Raw genomic sequence first — 23,588 nt, 5'->3', positions numbered from 1 at the left:
GCGAACACAAGTCTGTCTTAAGCTTTATGTCTGATTGATAGCCAGTAACTTTTACAACTGTTACATTAAACACTGTTACAGTAAACACTGTGTTACAATAAACACTGTGTTACAATAAACACTGTGTTACAATAATCACTGTGTTGCAGTAATAACCGTTACAGTAAACACTGTTATGCCGAAGGCGGTATACTTGTTCATAACAACCTAGAACTAACGACACACTACTGGGATTCACTATAGGTAGAATAAACAAAACACCTCTTGGTTCAACAAGACATAGAACTAACAAAACACTACCTGGCTCAACAAGACATTTAAAACATTTAAAACATGTAACACAACCTGGTTCGATAAGGCGAAACAAATGTAACACTACATGGTTCCCCAAGCCATAGGACAAACATTGAACTTTCAGATACCGCAAAAGACAGAAAAAAACAAATTATATTAACATTATAATACAGCACTACAGTGTATCGCAAAATACAGAATACACGTCTTAGGAGAAACATCATATCAAGTTTTTTTCTTTGTTTCATTTTACAGGATGTACCTTCCCTTAAAACTGCAAGTGTCATATGAGGTTGTATGACAAGGAGGCCAAGAGAAAGAAGAACAGAGAAATGCCACGATTATAAGAGTTGGAAGGAGGAAGCAGATTTTGATGGAAAAAAAATCGGATGAACTCTACTGATATAGCATAAAGAAATCAAATACAAAAGTGAGAGTATCAAATGCACAGAATAACACTTGTACTGAAATAGACGAACCTAGCGCTGCAGGAAAAGGAAAATAAACACAGCATGACAGAACAACCAGAAAAAATGGAACAATAAATGGCACTTGAATCCAGCGATCGGTGGAACATTATACAGCGCCTGTTGAATACATTAATTTCACTGGTTCGGGTAATTTGTGCTTTGCATTTTAACAACATTGCCTAAGAGTACACTGCCCAAAGCAAAAAAGCTGAGTCATCACTTGGTCCGTAATGATGTTACAAATTAAAGTGAACACCCGTTTGTTGTAAAAAAAAAAAAAAAAAAAGTCTCAACAAACTGAACTCTATCAAGGTCGTCTTGTGTGCTGCACTATACATGCAACTGTAGCAACTGTTGACCGATCCTGCTCTTTCAGGGAGCACACTTGTCAAGTCGCTGATTGATTGATTACGAAAATTTTGATCCAATTACTTTGTCAATGCCTATTGTTTTCACAACACAAGGTTTCACAAGATGCAGGTTGTGTAGATCATGGAATAGTTTTACAAATATTTATTTCCGTATGCAATATGTAGTCAGACGTGTATGCTGCTGATATGCCTAGTGCATATCGGGTACCCTTTTAGAATCTCCCAGTAAATTTTCCTGGTATTTTTTTTTCAAGAAATGAACATCTGATTTGTTAGTATTATATCTTCATTTTATCATCTGCCGCGTTAGTAAGGTAAGATTCGATCAATGGTTACAAATTACCGAACCGGTTGTAGATACTACACATTATTCACTCAGTGTAACATGTGACGACTCATCGACTTAAATCTGTGTAACTACACATTGTTAACTCTGTGTAACTACACATTGTTAACTCTGTGTAACTACATATTGTTAGATCTGTGTAAATTCTCTTTATCTCTGTGTAACTACATATTGTTAACTCTGTGTAACTACACATTGTCATCACTGTGTAATACAGATTGTTAGATCTGTGTAAATTCTCTTTATCTCTGTGTAACTACATATTGTTAACTCTGTGTAACAACAAATTGTTAACTCTTTGTAACATTGTCATCACTGTGTAATACAGATTGTTAGATCTGTGTAAATTATCTTTATCTCTCTGTAACTACATATTGTTAACTCTGTGTAACTACACATTGTCATCACTGTGTAATACAGATTGTTAGATCTGTGTAAATTCTCTTTATCTCTCTGTAACTACACATTGTTAATTCTGTGTAACTACACATCGTTAACTCTGTAACTACACATTGTTATCTCTGTGTAACAACAAATGTTTAACTCTATATAACTACACATTGTTAACTCTGTGTAACTACACATTGTTAACTCTATATAACTACACATTGTTAACTCTGTGTAACTACACATTGTTAACTCTGTGTAACTACACATTGTTAACTCTGTGTAACTACACATTGTTAACTCTATGTAACTACACATTGTTAACTCTGTGTAACTACACATTGTTAACTCCCACTATCGTGAGCCATTATACGCACGCCTATCAAGTACATATCGTTGTTAAGTGATATTGCTGCCGTCCGTTTCCATTAAATTTGTGAAGTTTGGAAGATGGTCAAAGATGTTTCCACTTTGAATAAATCCCTGCCGTAAAGAAAAGCAGAGGCATGCTCACGCCGAGCCTTCCGTTTGGACCACAGCCATTGATTAACAGTCTGCAGAACCCGAAACACGCGACTTCGGTTTGCCCCCAAGGAGATATCGCGTAGTGTTCAGTCATATCTAGGCTTCAAACTACGTATTATATATCGGGGTTTCATTTAAAATTGTCTAAAACATTTCGAAAGTGAATTTTAAATAATGGTTTGTGTGTTTCAATGGTTGTCTTGTGTATTGGTATTGGTGCGTTATGCGCATTGGCGAATGTTCATTTCACAAACAGAAAGAGTAAAAACAATGAAATTGACACGATAGAATCAACGGAAGGGAGAAAAAAACAACAACAAAAAACACAAAAGCATTTCTTCTTTGGACCTTGCGTACGTATCAACGACTATTTTAGTAAACAGGAATAGAATAAACCGTTCCATCTGAGTTAACACTTTTTGCCAATTGAAGTGATTTATGTTTTTTGTAAGTGATTTGTTATCTGTCAATTGAAGTGATTTATTTTTTTGTAAGTGATGGGATATCTGTCAGTTGAAGTAATTTATGTTTTCTGTAAGTGATGGGATATCTGTCAGTTGAAGTGATTATTTTTTTTGTAAGTGATTTTTTATCTGTCAATTGAAGTGATTTATGTTTTCTTTAAGTGATTTGTGAGTACAATCTATTTTAAAGTGCATTTTCCCCCAGTATTCGGTTTTAAGCTACACAGTTTGTGTATAAAAATTAATATACCGGTATCTGCACAATTTGGCGTGTTCAAATTTTAGCTAATTTTAAACAGTTTATCTATGTGGTGAAGTGTTGCACATATGCATACTGGCAGTAAAAACGATGACCATTGAAATCAAGTACATGCCATTCATTGGTTATAATCTTAATTATTACACTAATGTAGGGAACCATTCTGAAGAACAACGTACCTATCACCGTTAAGAAAACCACTCTTCGTATATTACGTTCACGTGAGCTGACTTGACATTCGTAGAGACCAGCGTCTTTTCGACTGACGTTTTTTATATATAAATCCCACTGTACTCTGTAGTCTATATAATTCACGTGATACCGATCGTCTGCAACAAATACAGTCTTTCCTATGGATAGAGGGTTGGGATCCGCTGTCCTGCGCCATATCACCTGTAATGCAATTACAGAAAGGATTAACAAAATCATTAAAAGTATTGTCAACTCAATTTATAAAGAAAAGGCTAGCCCGATATAAGCGCGATCTATATTTTGATTAGTCTCTGTGAACTTAGTGTTAATGAGATCCAATTTCGATAAGATGCCGAAGTCATCCATACCGCCATCTTAGGACAAGTTTTTGTTTGATTCAAGTTGTTTCATTTCAAGGAGATAGGATGGAAAGTATTCACGCAAAACATTTACGAAATTGAAGGAAACTAAAACTCGAACGCACATCAACTTCATAGGTAGTATACTTTTCTTAAAAGTAAGTATGTATTTTATATATATGACAAATTCAATCGCTCAACATATAACGACTATCCTAAAATTGAGGATCGTTGCAAACGATATTAAGGTAACCAGCATATATAAATATGTTATTGTAAGCAGCCCAGGTCGTGATAAAACTAAAATATAGAGGAATTTATTTTTCAAAGGCGGTGTGATTGTATATGATATTTAGGTTAACTTGAAAGTCAACGTACATATATAACTGGAGCAATGTTAACAACGTAGAAAAATCCTGTATTGGAACATTAAATATTGTTGTTTTTCCCGTTACAATTCAGCCAAAATATGTTCATAATTAAACCCAACAATGATAGTTGTATGTTTCTCCTTCTGGTCCATCTCTTAAAAAAGACACGTCCGTGAAAAGATATGAACCATGTATTAAGAAAGTACTGTGTAATGGACGATATGGGATCTTATTTACAATATCACTGTCCCCTCTACAAATAATACACGTTAAACTGAACTTACTACTTTAAAATTATTTTTTAATGCCAATACCTCATGAAATTGATGAACAGTTTTAAACTGAATCATTAATATCGACACGATATCATAAAAACAATCAATGTGCAAGACGAATGAAATATCAACGTTCCGCCAAATTGCATCCAATTTGTTCGATACAGAAAAAAACCCAATAAAACATTTTTTTTGGGTATTACAGCGCATTCCATTTCGTGTACACGCTTTTACCGTTACCAATCCTACTAATATAATACATGAACATACGGTTAGCAGTATGTGTCACAATATATTCTGATATGATTTTGACATTAAGTGTTATTTGTCTCAATATAACCACGGCAAAATCAATTCTCATCATTTATCATTATATTTAAGCAGTACAGCAAAACAAAAATGCCTTATATAGACTATAAGATACTGTAGGAAACCTATTGATAGCCGAGAAAAGACATCTAGGTCGTGATGGCAGCAGAGAGATTTCAAAAGCATAAATAACTCGATCTGCATTGAAAAATATACAGTGACGTTTGTGCTTTAAAGGGCAAGACTGTCTTCAAAAAGTCTCTGGTAAATGTCACATCACAAAGATGTATAGGATATTTTTTCTCAACTTATTTTTTTCCGGTTTTTTAAGCTTCGGTCATCGTGTCAAGTGTTGCAACTTATCAAAGGCTTCTGCTACTAACTGTAAGTTATGGTCTGTCAGAATATATTTTTCGTTCATATAAACATGTAAGAGTAAAGCAACCAGGATGACGGAATGTTCATGGTGACGTTGCCACTCAAATGCACATCGCATCCCTGTCTCTGACCTCTTTAAATATGAAAGCGTCATCCTACCTGGTCATGTCTTACCTAAAACAACACATTAACTCTATGTAGGAATCTGATTAGAAACCAGATCATCATTAAGTACTTCGTAATTGAGTTCAGCATAATGATGCTCTGTAGTTAAGATTGCATTAGAAGCAAGTTTATTTAGAATTGAATATCAAGCACCCAGCAATAAAAGTAAACATTTGTGGCCGACTCAACACTATGGTCAAATGTAAGGCAATGTCAAACAAAGAATAGATTAAACCAGAGTCGCTAAAATTGTTCAAAAAGAACAGCAGATCGGTATTCTTTGACCGAGAATTGTGTTTATGGTGACCCTTTAGAAAAAGACCTGTGATCTAAGGAGTAAGGGCGATGGTGTATTTTTGAAAGTATTGTAATCTATTTCGTACAACTTGAAGTACATGGTAAATCCATTGATCTCGCTAGTTGCTTTGCATCACGCATTTAGGTCTGCCAGTTACTGAACACCGCCTCACGTGATGGACTCATGAACTAAACGAAACTCACCCGTAATTTAGAAACAGAAATAGCCTGCCTAATGTAATTTTCTTTTTTTTTCATCGTAATTAACAAACAGCATATTTGTCAACTTCCATGCCTCCGTTACAAGATAGTGTCACGTGAACACAGGGCGAAAAGTATAAAGAGATTTTGTTCCAAACGGGACTGCGCTTGTAACTATATAAAATATTTGATTTTACACTTTGTTTAATTGTTTCGATGCAAAAGTCAAAGGATCTATACCTCTTGCCATTTGATCGTTCCATTCATTTCCACATTTCCAAGTCAGTACAACATAAAGCCTCAACAGAAAACCTTGGCGTGACCACGCGATTGAGACTCAAATCAAACGGCAAAACGAGAGGTAGTGCTGACATCATGGAGATTTATATTGAGAAAATATTAAGTAAAAAAGGATGAACATACTCGGGAATATATTTAGAATACAAAAATTCGCCCACTTAATATTTACCTTCTTGCTTTCATTTCCGCTTGTGACTCCCAATTCTTTGATTGAACTTAATTATTGATCAACTACTTTATGGAGGCATGTTGTAAGGAAATAAACTTTAATTGATCAGGGGTCGGTGTAGTTGAACTGTTCCGCATTTATTGAAAGGCTGGGGGTTCAACGTCCCCCAACAGCAAGGGTAATACAAATGTAGGAGGACGGTTTTCACGGCGACATCAAAAACAAGCGTCATAAAAGGTATAATTATGCGGTAACATCCAAACTTCAAGGGAGTATGTTAGGGGAACACCTGCAACAAGGGTTATATGCGATATATGTGAATAAAAAACCAAGCTTATTCGTAGAATTTTCATCCCCCCCCCCCCCCCCCCCCTATGGCAGTCCACAAAACGTGTCCATGTTGATCTGTTGAATTGAAGTGAGAGAAGTAAAAGTAGTCCGTGGTGAAAGGCCGGAAGTTAGCCAGTCAGAAATGTTAGAGGTCACAAATGAAATTGGTTATAGAACGCGGTGTGTAAACAAAAACAATAACACACTGTAACGATTTGTTTTCAAGAGCTAATCAGTTGTTTCAACATATATAAAGTGACTAAAAATCCCAAGATTGAAGTACCAGTGCCAAGTAGTGCGGACGTTAGAAACCTGATAATGTCTTCTTTACTGTAGGTCAAATGTCGAAATGAAGGTCATGTTGAAAAGATTTTGACACATAAGACACCACCTGACTTAGGTGAAAAAATAGCCCAAGTATTAAACACACAGACACTCAAGCACACGAACACTCACACACATATACCAACTGGTTTTCGATGGGGAACTAATAAATTCACTGCTGGTGTGTAAACACTTGCTCCTCTCATCATGTTGACCATGAAACATTGCAAGCATGCCTCGCTGTCTGTCACTTGTGCCTTTAACACTGCTCAGAGATACGGTCAGCACATTTAGAGATCAGGTTTATAAGTATTGTTAACTATTCAACATCTTCCAAGTAGTAAGTGCGACAAAGCAAAATGTATTTGTTAAATCATGGTCGGTGTTTTCCTGTATCAGCCAAAGTAGGACCGAAAAGCAAATTACTCCCCGATCCTCTGTCAGACGTATCGGATATCGCTTCCATGAGTTCCAATTTACTCCACTGTCAATCCCAACACAGCATGGTTTGTCTTGTAATGAGTATATATATTTTTATTTTACCTTAAAAGTGACTGTCTTTAATCTCCAATGTTACTGAGTGTTTTGTACATATGTATACTAATGTATAATGATCATCATCAGTAACATTCATGGAAGATAAAAGAATGTGTCACATCAAGGCGTTATAATATTATCAGTATCAATGTACATGTACATTTCAGTGACTGACCTATTGGCAGATCAAGTGTATATGTCCATTATCTATTGTCATTTTGGTCATGTGTCATTACTAACAGTAGAATATATACCAAGGTAATATGCATACAAATATTCTAAACAAAGCAAAACAAAAACAAAAACAAAAAAAAACAAGCATACACCGATACAGTTTTGATTGTAAATATCTTGTCCTATTGATATATTGTTTTATTGTTAGAAATGACCATCTTATTAACCCTATTGAAGAAATTGTTATGATTCAATAATCCAAAAACAAAATTAAAAGCAAATATGATTAACAAAGTACAAGGTATAAACAAAAACTGTTATTGTAATATTTAATCATTGCCATAATAATAATAATACATCTGTCAGACCAATACTTATATAGATATATCGGTTCCTGTCGTTAATTGTTTGTTTAATAAAATATTTGTTTTCAATATTGCATACTAATTGTCCAAAAACTCGCATCATACGTAGTATACAGAAATATGATTGAAATAAGACAAAAATAATAAAAAAAAAATATGTATTATCCCTATTGGAGTTAACATTCTTCTACTCCAGATCTGTATAAATGACCGGCAGACTTCTCTCACAGGAACACTTTGTAAATATACACCTAAATTCTGCCGGCACGAAAATAATTAACCCTTCCACGAACACTTTCATTTCACAAGGGAAATCAGAATGAATTTGTTGACTCCAACACATAGTATCTGTAACCATCAGGTTACGTATACTTTGTTTCGGGACGGACAGCTCAGTGGATATCAGGGAAACAATATTTAAAGGTAAAAACTGTTGAATTTTCTACAGGTGTTCGGCCCCTTAGATAAAGCTTCTTGTCAATTATTACCTTTTCAAAAAAGCGTCGAGTATTAGTTTTGGAATTTATAACAAGGCGTTTACTTCAACAGCCAGGCTATGACAGCTAAAAATTGCAAAAATATTTTGCTTTCAAAAAATTTAATTTCAATTCACTTCTGTGCAAAACTAATTTACCCTTAGGAAACTTCACGTTAACTCTCAGCATCAAAGTTGATAATTCAACAACTGCATAGCAAGGTTTTAACCGGAGATCGTGATACAAGAAATTATCAGACACTTTATTCTCTGTTAATCAACTAGTCACCGTGCGGACATTGAAGATAGCTTTGTTAAACTGTTACATAATTTGCCACCATATCGGCAGTTCTGGCTGGTACTAGCATGACTTCTGTGCTTTATCATTATTTGACTAACAAACAAACTCGAGGAATGCATCATGGTGTTCCAATTTACTGGGTTAAATACTGGCATCAGTTCAGTATAATTCTCGAAAAGTACATCTCGTTTACAGCGATACGGATAATGTCCATTTCTCCAACAGTTTTTTTTTTTTCATGGTTGCTGGAAAAAGACATTTTTACTCTTACCCTGTACAAGGATATCAACAATCTTACGGGTGTATTTTTTTCTTATATAACGCTAGGCTTGTAAAATCAGTACGTGCTCTTTACACGTTCTCCAAAATAGTATGACGTCACGGCAACAAAACAATGATGTAACAACAAGAATTCAATCACGGGAAATCACGTCAACATTATCTTGCATCGGTGTAACGTCAGTATTCGTTGCATACATGAGTAAACAGAGTACGAAAAACAAAAACAAAAACAAAAAAAGCATGCATCCCTTTGGGGAAAGACACGGGGTTCTCGCCAATCGGAGTAACATTCTTCAGCTTCCAAAACTAAAAATATTCCCCCTCGGGTTGATATTCCATGTATCCACATAAGAGGTGAGATATTCCTTTACTCTTTACTAGGACATGTAAACACATGTGCTATGGAGTCATAATGATGAATTTTGGACATGACGTCATTGCATTGCTACTGTTGTGATATAGAATTGATGTGAATTTCTGTCGTAAACCTTTTTGTTTTTCTGAACATTTACAAGTGTTTATTTTGATTAGAATAATGTTTATTGATGAGTATTAGAGAACAAATAATGAAAAGGTCGATTCCCTGGAGAGGGACATCTCAACTCGGGGCTTGTCGAGTGCTGAACAACCAAACTCTTACACTCGGTTTGAGATGTCTCGGTGTATGGAACATGGAATATTCTATTGATCAATAATGTAGCTTGGTGTGAAGTCGTATAATATGTTCCATTAAATTCCGAAGTAGTCACAGTACTTACAAATTTAGTGCCCAGGTTTTCAACGGAACAGGACAGAATGGCCAGATCTCCCCTCATGAAGGTGACATTAGTAGGCGTTGGGTTAAATTTGGGATCTAGAGTTGACTGGAAATCAATCGCCGTCATCAATGGTATACCTGTAGATAAAACAAAATTATCTATAATATATTGAACATAGAAAAGTAAAAATGATTTAAATAGCACAATGCAGACAAGAGACATAAAGTCCAGGAATGATGCTGCCGGATTTTCCTCTGATGGAAAGTAAATTACTACTTATAGGTTGCAAATATTTCAACTTTACTAAAGCGTAACTAAGGGGTTATCAATCTATCCATATCCGGCTCGAATACAAAATGTTCAATTGACTTCAACAGCCAACTTTCTTGGAGATCATCCACCTTCTTAAAAAAAAAACACGGTCATCAACGTTGCCTTTGTATATGTTCTATGCAAATAGCACTGTAGAACTGCTACCTCGTCGAAATATATTTATCGTAGCTCAGCGTATTAAACGAATTTATCATTCAAAAACGGGTGCAAATAATGTAGATACATTGTAAAAAAAAAAAAATATTATATCATGAATGAAACAACAATAGGATGATATAAGGCGACGTCTAGAGAGAAACCAACAGACAACATGGTTTATACAAGGACGGCGTCCCAGGTATACATCACAGCTAGCAGTAGCCATACGAGAACAGCGTCCAGGTAGACACCAACAGTATGGTTCATACGAGAACAGCGTCCAGGTGAAAATAATCAATAGGGGTCATACGAGAACGGCGTCCAGGTAAACACCAACACTATGGTCCATACGAGAACAGCGTCCAGGTGAAAATAATCAATAAGGGTCATACGAGAACAGCGTCCAGGTAGGAATCGGAATCAACAACAGAGGTCATAGAAGAACGGCATCCAGGGAGACAACAACGGTCATGCGAGGACGACGTCCAGGTAAACACAAACAGTAGGTGTCATACGAGGACGACGTCTAGGTAGACACAAACAGTAGGTGTCATACGAGGACGACGTCTAGGTAAACACAAACAGTAGGGGTTATACGAGGACGACGTCTAGGTAAACACAAACAGTAGGGGTCATACGAGGACGACGTCTAGGTAGACACAAACAGTAGGTGTCATACGAGAACGGCGTCCAGGTAGACACAATCAGTAGGTGTCATACCAGAACGGCGTCCAGGTAGACACAAACAGTAGGGGTCATTCAAAAACGGCGTCTAGGAAGACGACAACAACAACGGTCATACGAGAACGGCGTCTAGGTAGACACCAACAGTAGGTGTCATACGATAACAGCTTTCAGGAAGACCAGGAAGTCAGGAGGACGGCATCTAGGGAGACCCCCACAGTTTCGGACATAGAAGAGCGGCATCTAACGAGACAAAAATAGTCATCATTATATTTGGACGACATTTAGGGAGAGAGAGCTGAAGTTAGAGGAGGACATCATCTATGAAGGATCTAACAGTCTGTGCCATACTGGGATAACGTCTAGAGAGAATCCGGCATAACGGTCACATGGGGACGGCGTCTAGGGACATCAACAGCATGATCATATATGTGAGAACGCCACCCATTGAACCACCAACAGCCGAAGTCATATGACGATGATCTCTACGGAGACACGGACAGCCGGGGTCATATGAATATGATCTCTACGGAGACAACGACAGCCGGGGTCATATGACGATGATCTTTACGGAGACAACGACAGCCGGGGTCTTATGACGATGATCTTTACGGAGACACGGACAGCCTGGTTCAGATGACGATTATCTCTACGGACACACCGACAGCCGGGGTCATATGACGATGATCTTTACGGAGACAACGACAGCCGGGGTCTTATGACGATGATCTCTACGGAGACACCGACAGCTGGGGTCATATGACGATGATATCTACGGAGACACGGACAGCCGGGGTCATATGACGATTATCTCTACGGACACACCGACAGCCGGGGTCATATGACGTTGATCTCTACGGAGACACGGACAGCCGGGGTCATTTGACGATGATCTCTACGGACACACCGACAGCCAGGGTCATATGACGATGATCTCTACGGAGACACGGACAGCCGGGGTCATATGACGATGATCTCTACGGAGACACCGACAGCCGGGATCATATGACGATGATACTTACCATATGTAGACGTCTGTGTCATTACTGATACATTTTTCTGTTTTGTTAATAAGGCATATATATATATGCGCAATAAACAATATTCTGTAAACGAGGACGCTGAACTGGGAGAAGAGGGTAAAAGTGGTAACAGGGCATACACTTTTTAATAGACTGACAGCTGCGGCTGAAGTGTATAACATCACATTAGCATCGCAACATATATTTCCGTAACCGTATTCCACAAGATTAGATAATAAGCGGGACAGGAAACACAAATATAACAGTACAACGTTGTTAGAATCTACTGGGATGCCAGAGGCTCTTTGGTGCATACAAAGTTGTGCATGTATGAGTAAAATATGCGATTTGTAGGACGAAGACAGTGTTCTTTTAACATCACTGCCTATCTTACTCTACCCTAAGGATAAATATAGCTAAAATCGTTATCGCATTACTATTTTTAATAAGATGTGATGCAATTACATTACTTGGTAGTTAATATCCAATGTTGATGAGAATGGCAGTTATAATGATTTAAGTGACTTTTCAGACTGTATGAATTTCTTGTTCTCATCATTTCAATGAGGCCATGGCTTGTAAAGGATCACCAATTAAGCACAATTAAGTGATGCGAGTCTACTGGCTCTTAAGTTTTCTCATCTATTTTTACACATTTTTTTACAATAAAAGACAATTGTGGTTTTACTGTAATTTTTACTAAGATTTCATAATTATAATCTCAACATCGTTACCGCCCAGGGAAACCATCATGAGATTTAAAAATAATAATATAGTTAATGTGAATATCACAACCAATATTTTTATATAAACCTGACACACTGACGTAAGTATATGCATAATGTGAAGGAAAATGGACATGTTTCACACGTGAAGTTATCCCAAGGGAACCAGAGATTTTTGAAAGATGCACATGCAGCGTTATATTGTAACCAACTGATCACAACAAACATGGGATTGGCCTATTTACATATTCATAATCGGTATCATGTATAATCAATATGTAAACATATCGCAAAATCACGTGATCAAAAAAGCTGCGTCGTGTATCAAACGTACATCTTCGTTATAGGTGTATACTGTAAAATCGCCTAGTGCATTTCAACAAAAAGTTTCGAGTTTATCATGAATGCCATAGAGCCATTTTATATGCTTATCGAAATGCATACGTTTGTGTGAAGGCCGCGTTTTCTTTCTTTCTCTTTATTTTATTATTATTATTTTATTTTGCGTAAAATTGAAAAATGCCAAAAAAAAAATAAAAAATGCAGAAAGAAAAAAAAGGAAAACAAAAACAAACGAAAAGCAGGAACATCGCTTATATCAACACAGGAAATGGCATTAGAATTAATCTGAACACTACATGGATACATAGTTACATAATTGTGTTTTAGAATAATTGCGAAGTACCAATTAAGCTAAATTGTTCGGAGGAATAAATAGATTGTACTGCCTCACGCAAGTCCTTGATGTAAAAGAGTGGTGTATCAGAATGACTCAACGTTTTGCAAAGCAACTGCTTAACGTACATGTTGTGTACAGTGTAATGTTTAAAGGTTTGTAGCTGGTCTTAATATATCTTTGTTAATTGCATTTCATTTTGTACAATTATTTTAGAAAGGACATGTAGCGTCTCCGATATTGAATTATACAGGATGAATATCTCGGGGCGAAATCAGTTGCTCGGGTAAATCTGTACACGTCTACTTGGTTCTAAACCGAGTTGAGGCAACTGTTAGAATAAAGGTATAAATGCATTCAGGTTTCGAATATATAGAGGATATCTAACAGTGTCTTCAGTAATACCAAATATATTTCACGAATGGGGCTAATATTTTGACATTTTTCACGAGTGCGCAGCACGAGTGAAATATATTTGGTATAACTGAAGACACTGTTAGATATTCTATTTATTACATTTTTTATCAACAAAAAACCTACCCCGTATGCTAACTAGGCCTACAGCGATAATTTGTAAACAAAAACAGTAGTTCCCCCTGTCCAGGTGCTGACATATATGTCGGGCTTTCTGATTGGTCAATTATTTTGGTATTTTGTAATCATTAATTTGATTGGTCAAATCAGCAAAAGTGATATTTTTCATTAGTGAAAAATATCACTTTTATAGAATGAAAATTTTTTGATATTTCACTGGTAAAAATGTAATAAATACATTTTCTTTTTGTTTGTTAGTATTATATATAAAAAAGGGTAATGCATATGTTTATCGCTAGGTAAAGTATGATATAGGTATGACCAGTCATAGCTCCTATTTACCTATTCTGGTCAGTATACGTAAGCTAGATTGTACACAAAAGTGTGAGAATAATTGGGATGTCAATAAAATATTAGGAATAATGAAACCCCGGATCGATTTAACATGAAACTGTAAATATCAATTTCGCTATTATGAACATGCCATGAAATGTTTTGTATATTTACAAACAAATCGCAGGCATCAGGCATGAAATAGATGGTAAGCACGAGTATGTCGTTAACAGATAACTGATGATTAGAGAGTCCCATATTGTTATATAATCTTAGGAATCGGTGATACCGACAACAAACATTTCAACATGGCACTGCGTATTGTCAGCTGAGCTCTTTCATCCTAAATGCCGATCGTACACCGATAAACAAACAGTGCGAACTTGGCACACATGTCTGTAATCCAACGGTAAAACAGCTGACATGCCGATCTGTTCTTGAGAGAGCAGTGTAAACATTGTTAGACATATCTTGTGCTTCCGGTGGTCCGATGAACGTGTCGGTCAAAGTATGCTTCAATAACTACTGCCAAATTGATGATAATTATAGGTACAGATGGTAGCCGTAGGTCGCTATGGACAAAATTATGATCATTGTGGTGATCATATAGAAACAATCGATTTTTGTGTTTTTATCATATTTGCGCAATACCTCTACATCTTATAGCGTTTTGAGCATTGAACACTAGATTGGTATGTTGTTCAAAATTCTGTGTCTGTGTCAAATGAAACTTGACCGATTGTAAGGACATTTGACAAAAGACAGTCTGACAGACTATTTATCTGAATACGTGTTTAAATAAAATTAGCCCGTCTGCCCATATTTCTGACAGAAACTCGTCAGCATGTCCATACAGAACTTTGTGAGGGACGGAAACTTGTCCGACAAAATCACGGAACGAACGGCCATCACTAACAATCTGATATTAAATGTTTGTATAATCCTTTGATGAAATTTAATCATGATGTGCACAGCTTAATAATACTGTACCAAAGAGGTGCGTGGTATAGAAATGCATTGTAAAATCTTCAGACCATTAACTTTTGATAATATATAATTATCTATAATTTATTATATAAATATTAATCCTGGAAATAAAGATATTTATCCATAGATTGATGTGTATCCACTAAGCTATCGTGTTGTGGCGCGTGATTGACTGAAACCATGCCATCACTAAGGTGACTACGGGTCATCGCTATGCTCGCTTAACATGGAGGGCGTCTTGGCCTCTGTCATTTCTACAACAGGAAGGCCGAATTGGTTTAGAGATGGCATCAGCCTGGATATGTGGACATACTACCACTGGGCTATTTAATGGAGATAGACGATTCGCCCCAGGTGATACAAACATTTAAACATAACCTTTATTCCAACACAGAATAGGACGGTAATTAATTTCCATATGAACCCAAACCTCCGAGGTTTTTACTGTACTGTTAGTCTGCTTTGTTTCAATGGGAGACTGTCTCACTTTTGCGTACCTGGTTGTATTGACTAGTCACCCATACATGTCCCAATATATTCATCATCATTATTTGACACAGTTAAACCTTATTAACAGTTGATATATGACGGTGTAGATGCGTTAGTATATGTTTCACCTGCTACAGACATCCGTAGCCATGACACGTGCTCGTAATTGTCCTTGATGAATTATTGCGTCAATGACAATTTCGGAGAACACCAATCACTACGTCACTTAGTCCTAGGGGGCAATTATACGGATGCAACTGTAATAAAAGGACCTGAGACTTGTTCGTTCCATTGTAATCTGGAGCTTTGCTGGCCGTAGCTCTAAGGGATCATGGTAGATACAAGCATGTCAGATACGTCCAGTTTGAGGGACCAGACTAAAAGTAATCCAATCCAGCTCTAACTTAAGTCAAACCGTTTGCACTGGTTTGCGTCTCATCCGTTAAGAAAGGTTAATTTCAGACTCTGAATGAATAGATGGGAAGTAAAGGGTCCATATGTGATCGATGTGCTGCCATGTCTCTTGGCGGCAGTGACTTAGGGACAATCGTGGGACATCCCAACTGTTGTTTTCTCTTCCGAGTATCCTATTTCCTGTTACCCTGAAACTTTGACACTCCACACCCACCCGTGCCAACAGAAGTGTCCCGTAGTTGGCCGCCATCATTTTCATTTTTGTTTTTGTTTTTGTTTTTTTTTTCTATTTGTTGTTTTTTGTTTTTTTTGGTTTTTGTTTTTGGTTTTTTTTTTTCTTCAAAACATCAGACCAACAATAGATGAGCCTGTCCCCCAGATTAAAATTATGCAGAAGGCTTACTTATAACTGTTCCAACAGATGACATTCCAATATGTTCTTTATGTCGCATTGTCCTAATGGACGACATAATTGTTTATCGGTCACCAGGTTTGTCTTCATATCGACAGTATAGTGTACTACCATCTGGTTACGGTTCAAGGCTTATATTAACATTTTAACTTGTCTTAACCTGATGCAAATATTTACACGCTTATCAAAACACTGAACAAGTTCAATTCCAAGAACAGCAGAAATTATATCTCTTACATACAATCATAAATATTGTGTCATCGTTAAAAAAATACACATAACATTGCTGGAAGACTAATTTTACTGTTATTTATTCATGAAAAGTGTCGTCTTGTCGCTTAATGTTTTAGTCATAACATTTTTTGTTTGACTATTTTGATGGTTAGGAATAAAAGTTATGATTACACATTGATGTATCATATTGAAGTGGTTAGGCGGGATTTAAACGGTTTACATCGAGAAACTCTACGTAATTTGCTACGCGTATCAGACGGATTTTGATTATTTTCAGACCATCTATTTGGAATTTTTGAATTAAGCTTCACATCAAATGTCCTTGGAAATCACTGTCACCTTATACTGACAGGAATGTCAGTATAAGGTGACAGTGATTTCCAAGGAGCATATCCATATTTTTTTCGGTCAGGTCAAGTTGACGAGCTTTATTGTTGTTTTATTGGAATGATTATAGTAACAACCATTACGCCTCTTGCTGTTTTCCTACACTAACCGAATCACTGTAAATTGTAGCAGTGGTTTACTTACGAAATACAAGTATACTGCCACACCGATTTTATATGTATACATATGTACCACTGAACAATTGAAACGTTCTTTTTTAAGAACGTGGATGTGGAATAAAGGTATAAGCTGCAGGCATTTCTGACTAGGCGATCGGGTGCCGTAGATCGTGAGTTCGAGGCCCGGTGAGGGCACGAATCAAAACGATGTGTCCTTTAAGTAGTCTGGCTGCCAAATGAACTCCCCTATAGTCAAGTTGTCAGAAGTGTGACATTAATCAAATATAGAACTGAAAAAAATAAAATGTAAAATGTAAAAATTCAAACAAAATATGCATTGACTCATAAAAAACACGCAAATCAAAAAACTATCTAATATGTCTAATAACAGGAAAACCACTCTACGGTATTCGAACCTATAACAATGTCACCAATATTTTGGTGTGATATGCCAAATAACCCAAACGACTGATTGGTCAACGGCCTCATATATCATCTAAAATTGTTGCATATGTAAACGTATGGATTGCACGTATTTTCATATATGATTATCGACTCGTCTAAAATCTATATGCTTATCAAAAATCAACACGACAGGTCACTCTGGGCGAACTATACTATGTAATATCTAACCATTAGCACAATGTGTCATATGCTCTATAAGTTGGTGAACCGAAAGTAAATATTTGATTTGTGTTGTTTTTTTCAAACAGACGACTTGTCACTATGATCCTGTCAGGGTGTGGATATGGATCAGCGGATTAATATGACGTCGTCTATTTGTGACGTTACCGGAACGTCAACTAGACGGCGCCACTTTGAAAGGACTGATCAACGCAATTTTAGCGTTTACTCCTGTTACTCGATGATCTATGCACAAAAAGCTAACGTCAAGTGAGTATTTTACCAAAAACTAAATTGAATATTGCGGAAATGGGTGCATATTTAACTTGTCCACGAAGTAAGCTAACACCAAATCGCTGAAGCATAGTTCTTATAGAACAGTTGTCCACGTCACTGCTAAATCTGTGTCCACACACGCTGTGCTTGACAACCATAGTTAAAATCTGGGATCTTAATAGTGGATTGTGAATATATCCATTATTTAAAAACATAAGAGGTCTTTTAATTTCATTTGCAATACCTGTTTCTTTTGCAGATTCATTGGAACTGTATAATCTTAGCAACCACGGCTGCTGTAGTTACCAACGTCGCAATATTCCCTGAATTATATTTTCTAACGCGCTAACCATAGGAAATGTTCGTTGCCAACTGCGGGCATACTACCGTATACATGTACGTAGTTAAAATGAGGTACAATCCTTTAATATATTCATTACAGTACAACTACGACAGGGTATTCAAATCTTTATCTTCTGATCAACAAGAATTTCCTGAATCTCCTGTCGTAGTTGTACTGTGGTGGATATTTATAATATCAATACACTGCGATCTAGGTAGTCATATCACCGTATAGACGACTTCCACTATGACCATGTCAGGGTATCGGGCCGACCATCACTGCGTCATTGAAATGTCGTTTTTAAGAACGCCGATGAGGCGCAGAGGTATAAACTGTGGGTGCGGCTGATTGTCGGTTTGTCAGAAACAGTCAGAAGATTTATTTCATCTGTTTATATACTGTCCAGAGCTATCAGTTTTAAAAGGTTTTATGGTGGAAATATTGGAGAATCTGTTTTCGAAAATAGGTCCTGATAATGCTAGCTCACTTAATTATGAAAGACTTATTATTCTGGGTTTTAGTGAGAAATTGAAATATGTGAATGGCTATTTTGTTAATTTCATTCTTAGTGTGGCGAGGTATTGCATTTATAAGCGTAGGAATATGATGATGCTCAGTGAAGGCAATGTTCCAATGTTGCGATTTTTTTAAATTTACAGTGAAAAAAATCATTACTTTTATTTTCACATATTATCGCAATCGGTATAACATGAAGCTTTTTAAGAAATATTTTGTAAACGATAATAAAATGGTTTCTGTCGATTTTTGATTGTGTTACTGTCAGTTTTTGAGTATGTAATACAAAAGTGTACGGGTATATGTCACCTGCCATCATTCAGGTTGAAAGCTAAATATCTGTGATTATACTACCTGGCAAAAATTCTGTGATATTCAAATATGTCTTTCTTGTTACGCATTTTATCTTTGTTTGAACTGTGAGGAACCTCAGGGGCCTCAAACCCTGAGGCCCTATGTCTGGGATATTAATTATTTTATTATTTTATTTTTAAGAGGCCCGGTCAGGGCACGAGTCATAAAGTTGTCTTCCTTCGTCAGTTGTTTTAGTATATATGTATATATTTTTACGATTGTTTGACTACTTGATTTTATCGATGACTATTAACAGTGGCTAGTGCATGTTTTCATTTGACTATAGCAAATTAAAATATACAAATATATCTCGATAATTTAAATTGTTTATTTGTGTTGGCAGTTATCTTTGGAACGATTTGGGTGCTTGTAGATGTTAAATTTTCGGAATTTAAAAATAAAATCAAGAATATTAAAAAAAAAAAAAAAAAAAAAAAACCGAGATCGTAAATCGGATTTTATTAAAATCATATTAATTTCCAACAATTTCCTTCCCTTCTTACGTTAAATAATCCATTTACAAGCCTGTTTTGTCATTTAATGTAACTTTTATCGCCATAGGGGCAGTTATTCCACACAGAAACCTATCAGTGTATTTTTGTATCAAACTCTCTATACAAAGGTACAATACTAACTATAGCCATGTCTAACCCATGAATGAGATGCTCACAATCCCCGGATACTGTAATTAAATGATTTATACGGATAAGCGAGTAATTCGATTTGTTAAATTCTGGATGTTAGAAAAGAGCATAAAACATCTCAAAAATTGTTTAACAAGATTTTAACCCGAAGTTTTAAACAGAACAGATTACCTCCCTCAATATAGCCCTAATCAATTTCTATAAGCTTGTCTAAATTGCACAAAATGAGATTGCTGGAACAGAGATTTGACGGCTGTATCAATGTGACCAACATATAATGTACTTTATGGAAGTCTCTCGTACTATTACAAAGAAACCAATATTCCTGAAAAATTGAATGCTTGTCAAATTGATGATAAATTGACAACGGAGCTCTAACCAGACACCACATTTAGTCTACTTTTAAAAAGTCAGTTTGGTATGCATGTTGCGGGACGCTTTAAATTGATGGAATTCTCTAGTCTGGCGTGTATGGCAGCTAATCAAGGCCGTTCAGTGTAAGAAGGCTGAGTTGTTCGCGGGACGATGCCTTTCAAATAAATATCTTATGGTATAATAAGTAAAATCTCGATATAATCCCTCTCGGTATCTTCTTTTACCGCAATTAAATTTCCATTCCCGAGAAGGTTTGCCAACCATTAATTTAATAAATACTTTAATTCGTTGGTACTTTGAATGTTTTCGCCATCATGTAGACAAATACTGGCTATTAAACAGTTCCCATGGTAAATATGGTACCATGGTAACATACGGTAACATTATTCATAGACAAATGTATGAGGCACTCTATATCATAAAACAGCTTGAGTATATAATTCATTGGTATGCCCCACAGAGTTACGTTTTCCGTAATTGTAATGTGATTAATCATAACCAATACCTAATCTCCAAACTAAAGTGTTATTAACACGTGTACTTATATTATCAAGGCAAACATGGGTTACATGATAGCAAAAATCAGTTATCCCGCAAAAGGCCCGCTAAAATAAGTAACATTTAGATTTGATCAAAGTCTGCTAATGGAGAGTATTACCATGTATTATCATATGGTTCAAGAACAATCCACCAAGGAGATATACCTATCGATTCATGTATGTACATTAAATGCATTCCCGTGACTATTTAACGATGTTGCATAAATCTGACATCGAAAAATGCATGGATTTCCATTAATGGAGTTGTAAAAAGGTAATGACCGAGCTATCACCACAGACCACTGTGAGACATTCCATCTAAGGTTTTATTGTATCAATTCATTCAGAAATCGAGTCTTATACATGCTTGCAGCTCTCCAAATCTGAGCATGTGTCATCAGACAGATGTAGGATTCTGATTTAAGGCACATCCACTGTCAATAGACATGAAATTCCGACGAAAAACGAGAAGAAAATCGGTGTCTATCTGGCAGCATGTCAAAATATACAGTCTCGTTGTAATAAAAATAGACCTAATGCTTATGGAGCGTTCATCTATACAAATATAAATATCAACTTACAGTCGTGACCGTTCCCAATTATCTTAAAAATCTCTAAATACAATAAAACTCTGAATTGCCAAACATTATTTGTCGAAATTGCCTGGTAATCCTTCTGCAACGGAACGCACGACGGCCCAGACGAAATATGGTAGTGTTCTGGGACATAACCAGGGCTGTGTAGAATTAGACATGTCGTATGACGGTTAGAACGGCGTCACTTACACATTTGTAAATCACGGTAACATAACTGGTCGAAATAATTGATCAAAGATTGGGATTTGAGGACTAATTTCTCAATCTCTGAAATAAAATTATTAAATACCCAGTACCATCGTTAGCTCAACCGATGCAGTTCGAGATGTCATTAAATCAAGCAGGAAATGCACCATGCTAAACTCAACCACTGTGTCAACATACCGACAAAACATTATATCACTGTGTCAACATACCGACAAAACATTATATCACTGTGTCAACATACCGACAAAACATTGTACTATATAGTCCAACATACCGACACAACATTGTACCACCGTGTCAACATACTGACAAAACATTATATCACTGTGTCAACATACCGACAAAACATTATATCACTGTGTCAACATACCGACAAAACATTATATCACTGGGTCAACATACCGACAAAACTTTGTACCACTGAGTCAACATACCGACAAAACATTATATCACTGGGTCAACATACCGACAAAACATTATATCACTGTGTCAACATACCGACAAAACATTATATCACTGGGTCAACATACCGACAAAACATTGTACTATATAGTCCAACATACCGACAAAACATTGTACCACTGAGTCAACATACCGACAAAACATTATAGCACCGTGTCAACATACCGACAAAACTTTGTACCACTGAGTCAACATACCGACAAAACATTATAGCACTGTGTCAACATACCGACAAAACATTGTACCACCGGGTAAACATACCGACAAAACATGATACCAGTGGGTCAACATACCGACATAACATTGTACCACCGGGTAAACACACCGACAAAACATTGTACCACCGGGTAAACATACCGACATAACATTGTACCACCGGGTAAACACACCGACAAAACATTGTACCACCGGGTAAACATACCGACAAAACATTGTACCACCGGGTAAACATACCGACAAATTGCAACAATTGTTTATTTTTCATTCATTTCCGTAGTTTCGAAATAGAGATGTTTCATGGAAATACATATAAATAACATTATAGAATGAATGTAAGTGTGACAAATGCTATTTTCACAATGAGGGATATTATGTATGAAAAGCATTTTCATTATCTAACAAAATGGGTTTTGTTAAAACTGAGATAAAAAAAATGTTTTGAAATACAATTATATAGAGGATATTGAATGGTTTCCCGTTATATGACAGAATATCGATATTTTCAGGAGTGAAAGATATCAAAATATTCTGTCATACGAGTGAAATAAATGTTTTAATTGGGACAGCATTCAATTTTCTTTTAATTTAATTTGATATACTTAAAAACAAAGTTAAAAGCATCGAAAATTAATAGTGTCATAAAGTGCGGGAATCGGTAACATAATCCATGGCGTTATGTCTTTGTGACGTTACTCCACATGTCGGCGCCATTTTCAAAGGACTGATAAACGCAATTGAGGGGTTTTTTGTTTTTTGGTTTTTTTTTTGGTTTTTTGGGGTTTTTTTTTCCCCTATCGGGGAATCTGTGCATGAATAGCTAACACTGATTTATGAAACACGGACCTGGAAGGTTGATAGAAGAACATTTTGGGGACCTAGGAGCATATATGATGAGTTTGACTAATTTTCAACAGGGGTGTCATATCTCAGACGTATTGTAATTACACATTGCTTATTACACTGATTAATGATTGGGCCATTTATGTCTCCAGTTGAGGCAGAGCGTCAAGCCGGGACCATCAAGTACTATTTTCTTAAATTGGTATTTCACGTCTAGAAAGAGAATACAGTAGAGCACGCAAGACGGTCAACCTCAAAGGCCAAAAGTGACTCCATGTCAGTAAGGTGTCTTTTTGAGGTCGTTTAATGAGCGAGTAGGTTTACCAGGTTGTAGAAGGTAAAGCTGTTACGTTACTATATTTTCTTAGATGGAAGCGTCACTCATGTTTTCCATTAATGACGACTAAGCGAAACTTATTACACAGTAT

At 36.3% G+C, this 23,588-nt stretch overlaps 1 protein-coding gene across 2 annotated transcripts in view; it reads right to left on the bottom strand.

The window, feature by feature from the left end:
* Positions 1-23,588, bottom strand: part of LOC117334987 (lachesin-like) — a 174,734-nt gene that overhangs the window by 23,250 nt on the left and 127,896 nt on the right. For both annotated transcript variants that reach the window (XM_033894870.1, XM_033894871.1), the window contains exons 2-3: positions 9,679-9,815; positions 3,296-3,509 (exon numbers count right to left, since the gene is read on the bottom strand). In XM_033894870.1, coding sequence (XP_033750761.1) covers positions 3,296-3,509; positions 9,679-9,815 — 351 coding nt within the window. The remainder of the gene's footprint in view (positions 1-3,295; positions 3,510-9,678; positions 9,816-23,588) is intronic.

The sequence above is a fragment of the Pecten maximus genome, chromosome 9 (assembly GCF_902652985.1).
Source record: "Pecten maximus chromosome 9, xPecMax1.1, whole genome shotgun sequence".
Classification (NCBI taxonomy): Eukaryota; Metazoa; Mollusca; class Bivalvia; order Pectinida; family Pectinidae; genus Pecten; species Pecten maximus.
Note: the sequence above shows the minus strand (reverse complement) of the source record. Positions and strands in the feature narration are given on the sequence as shown.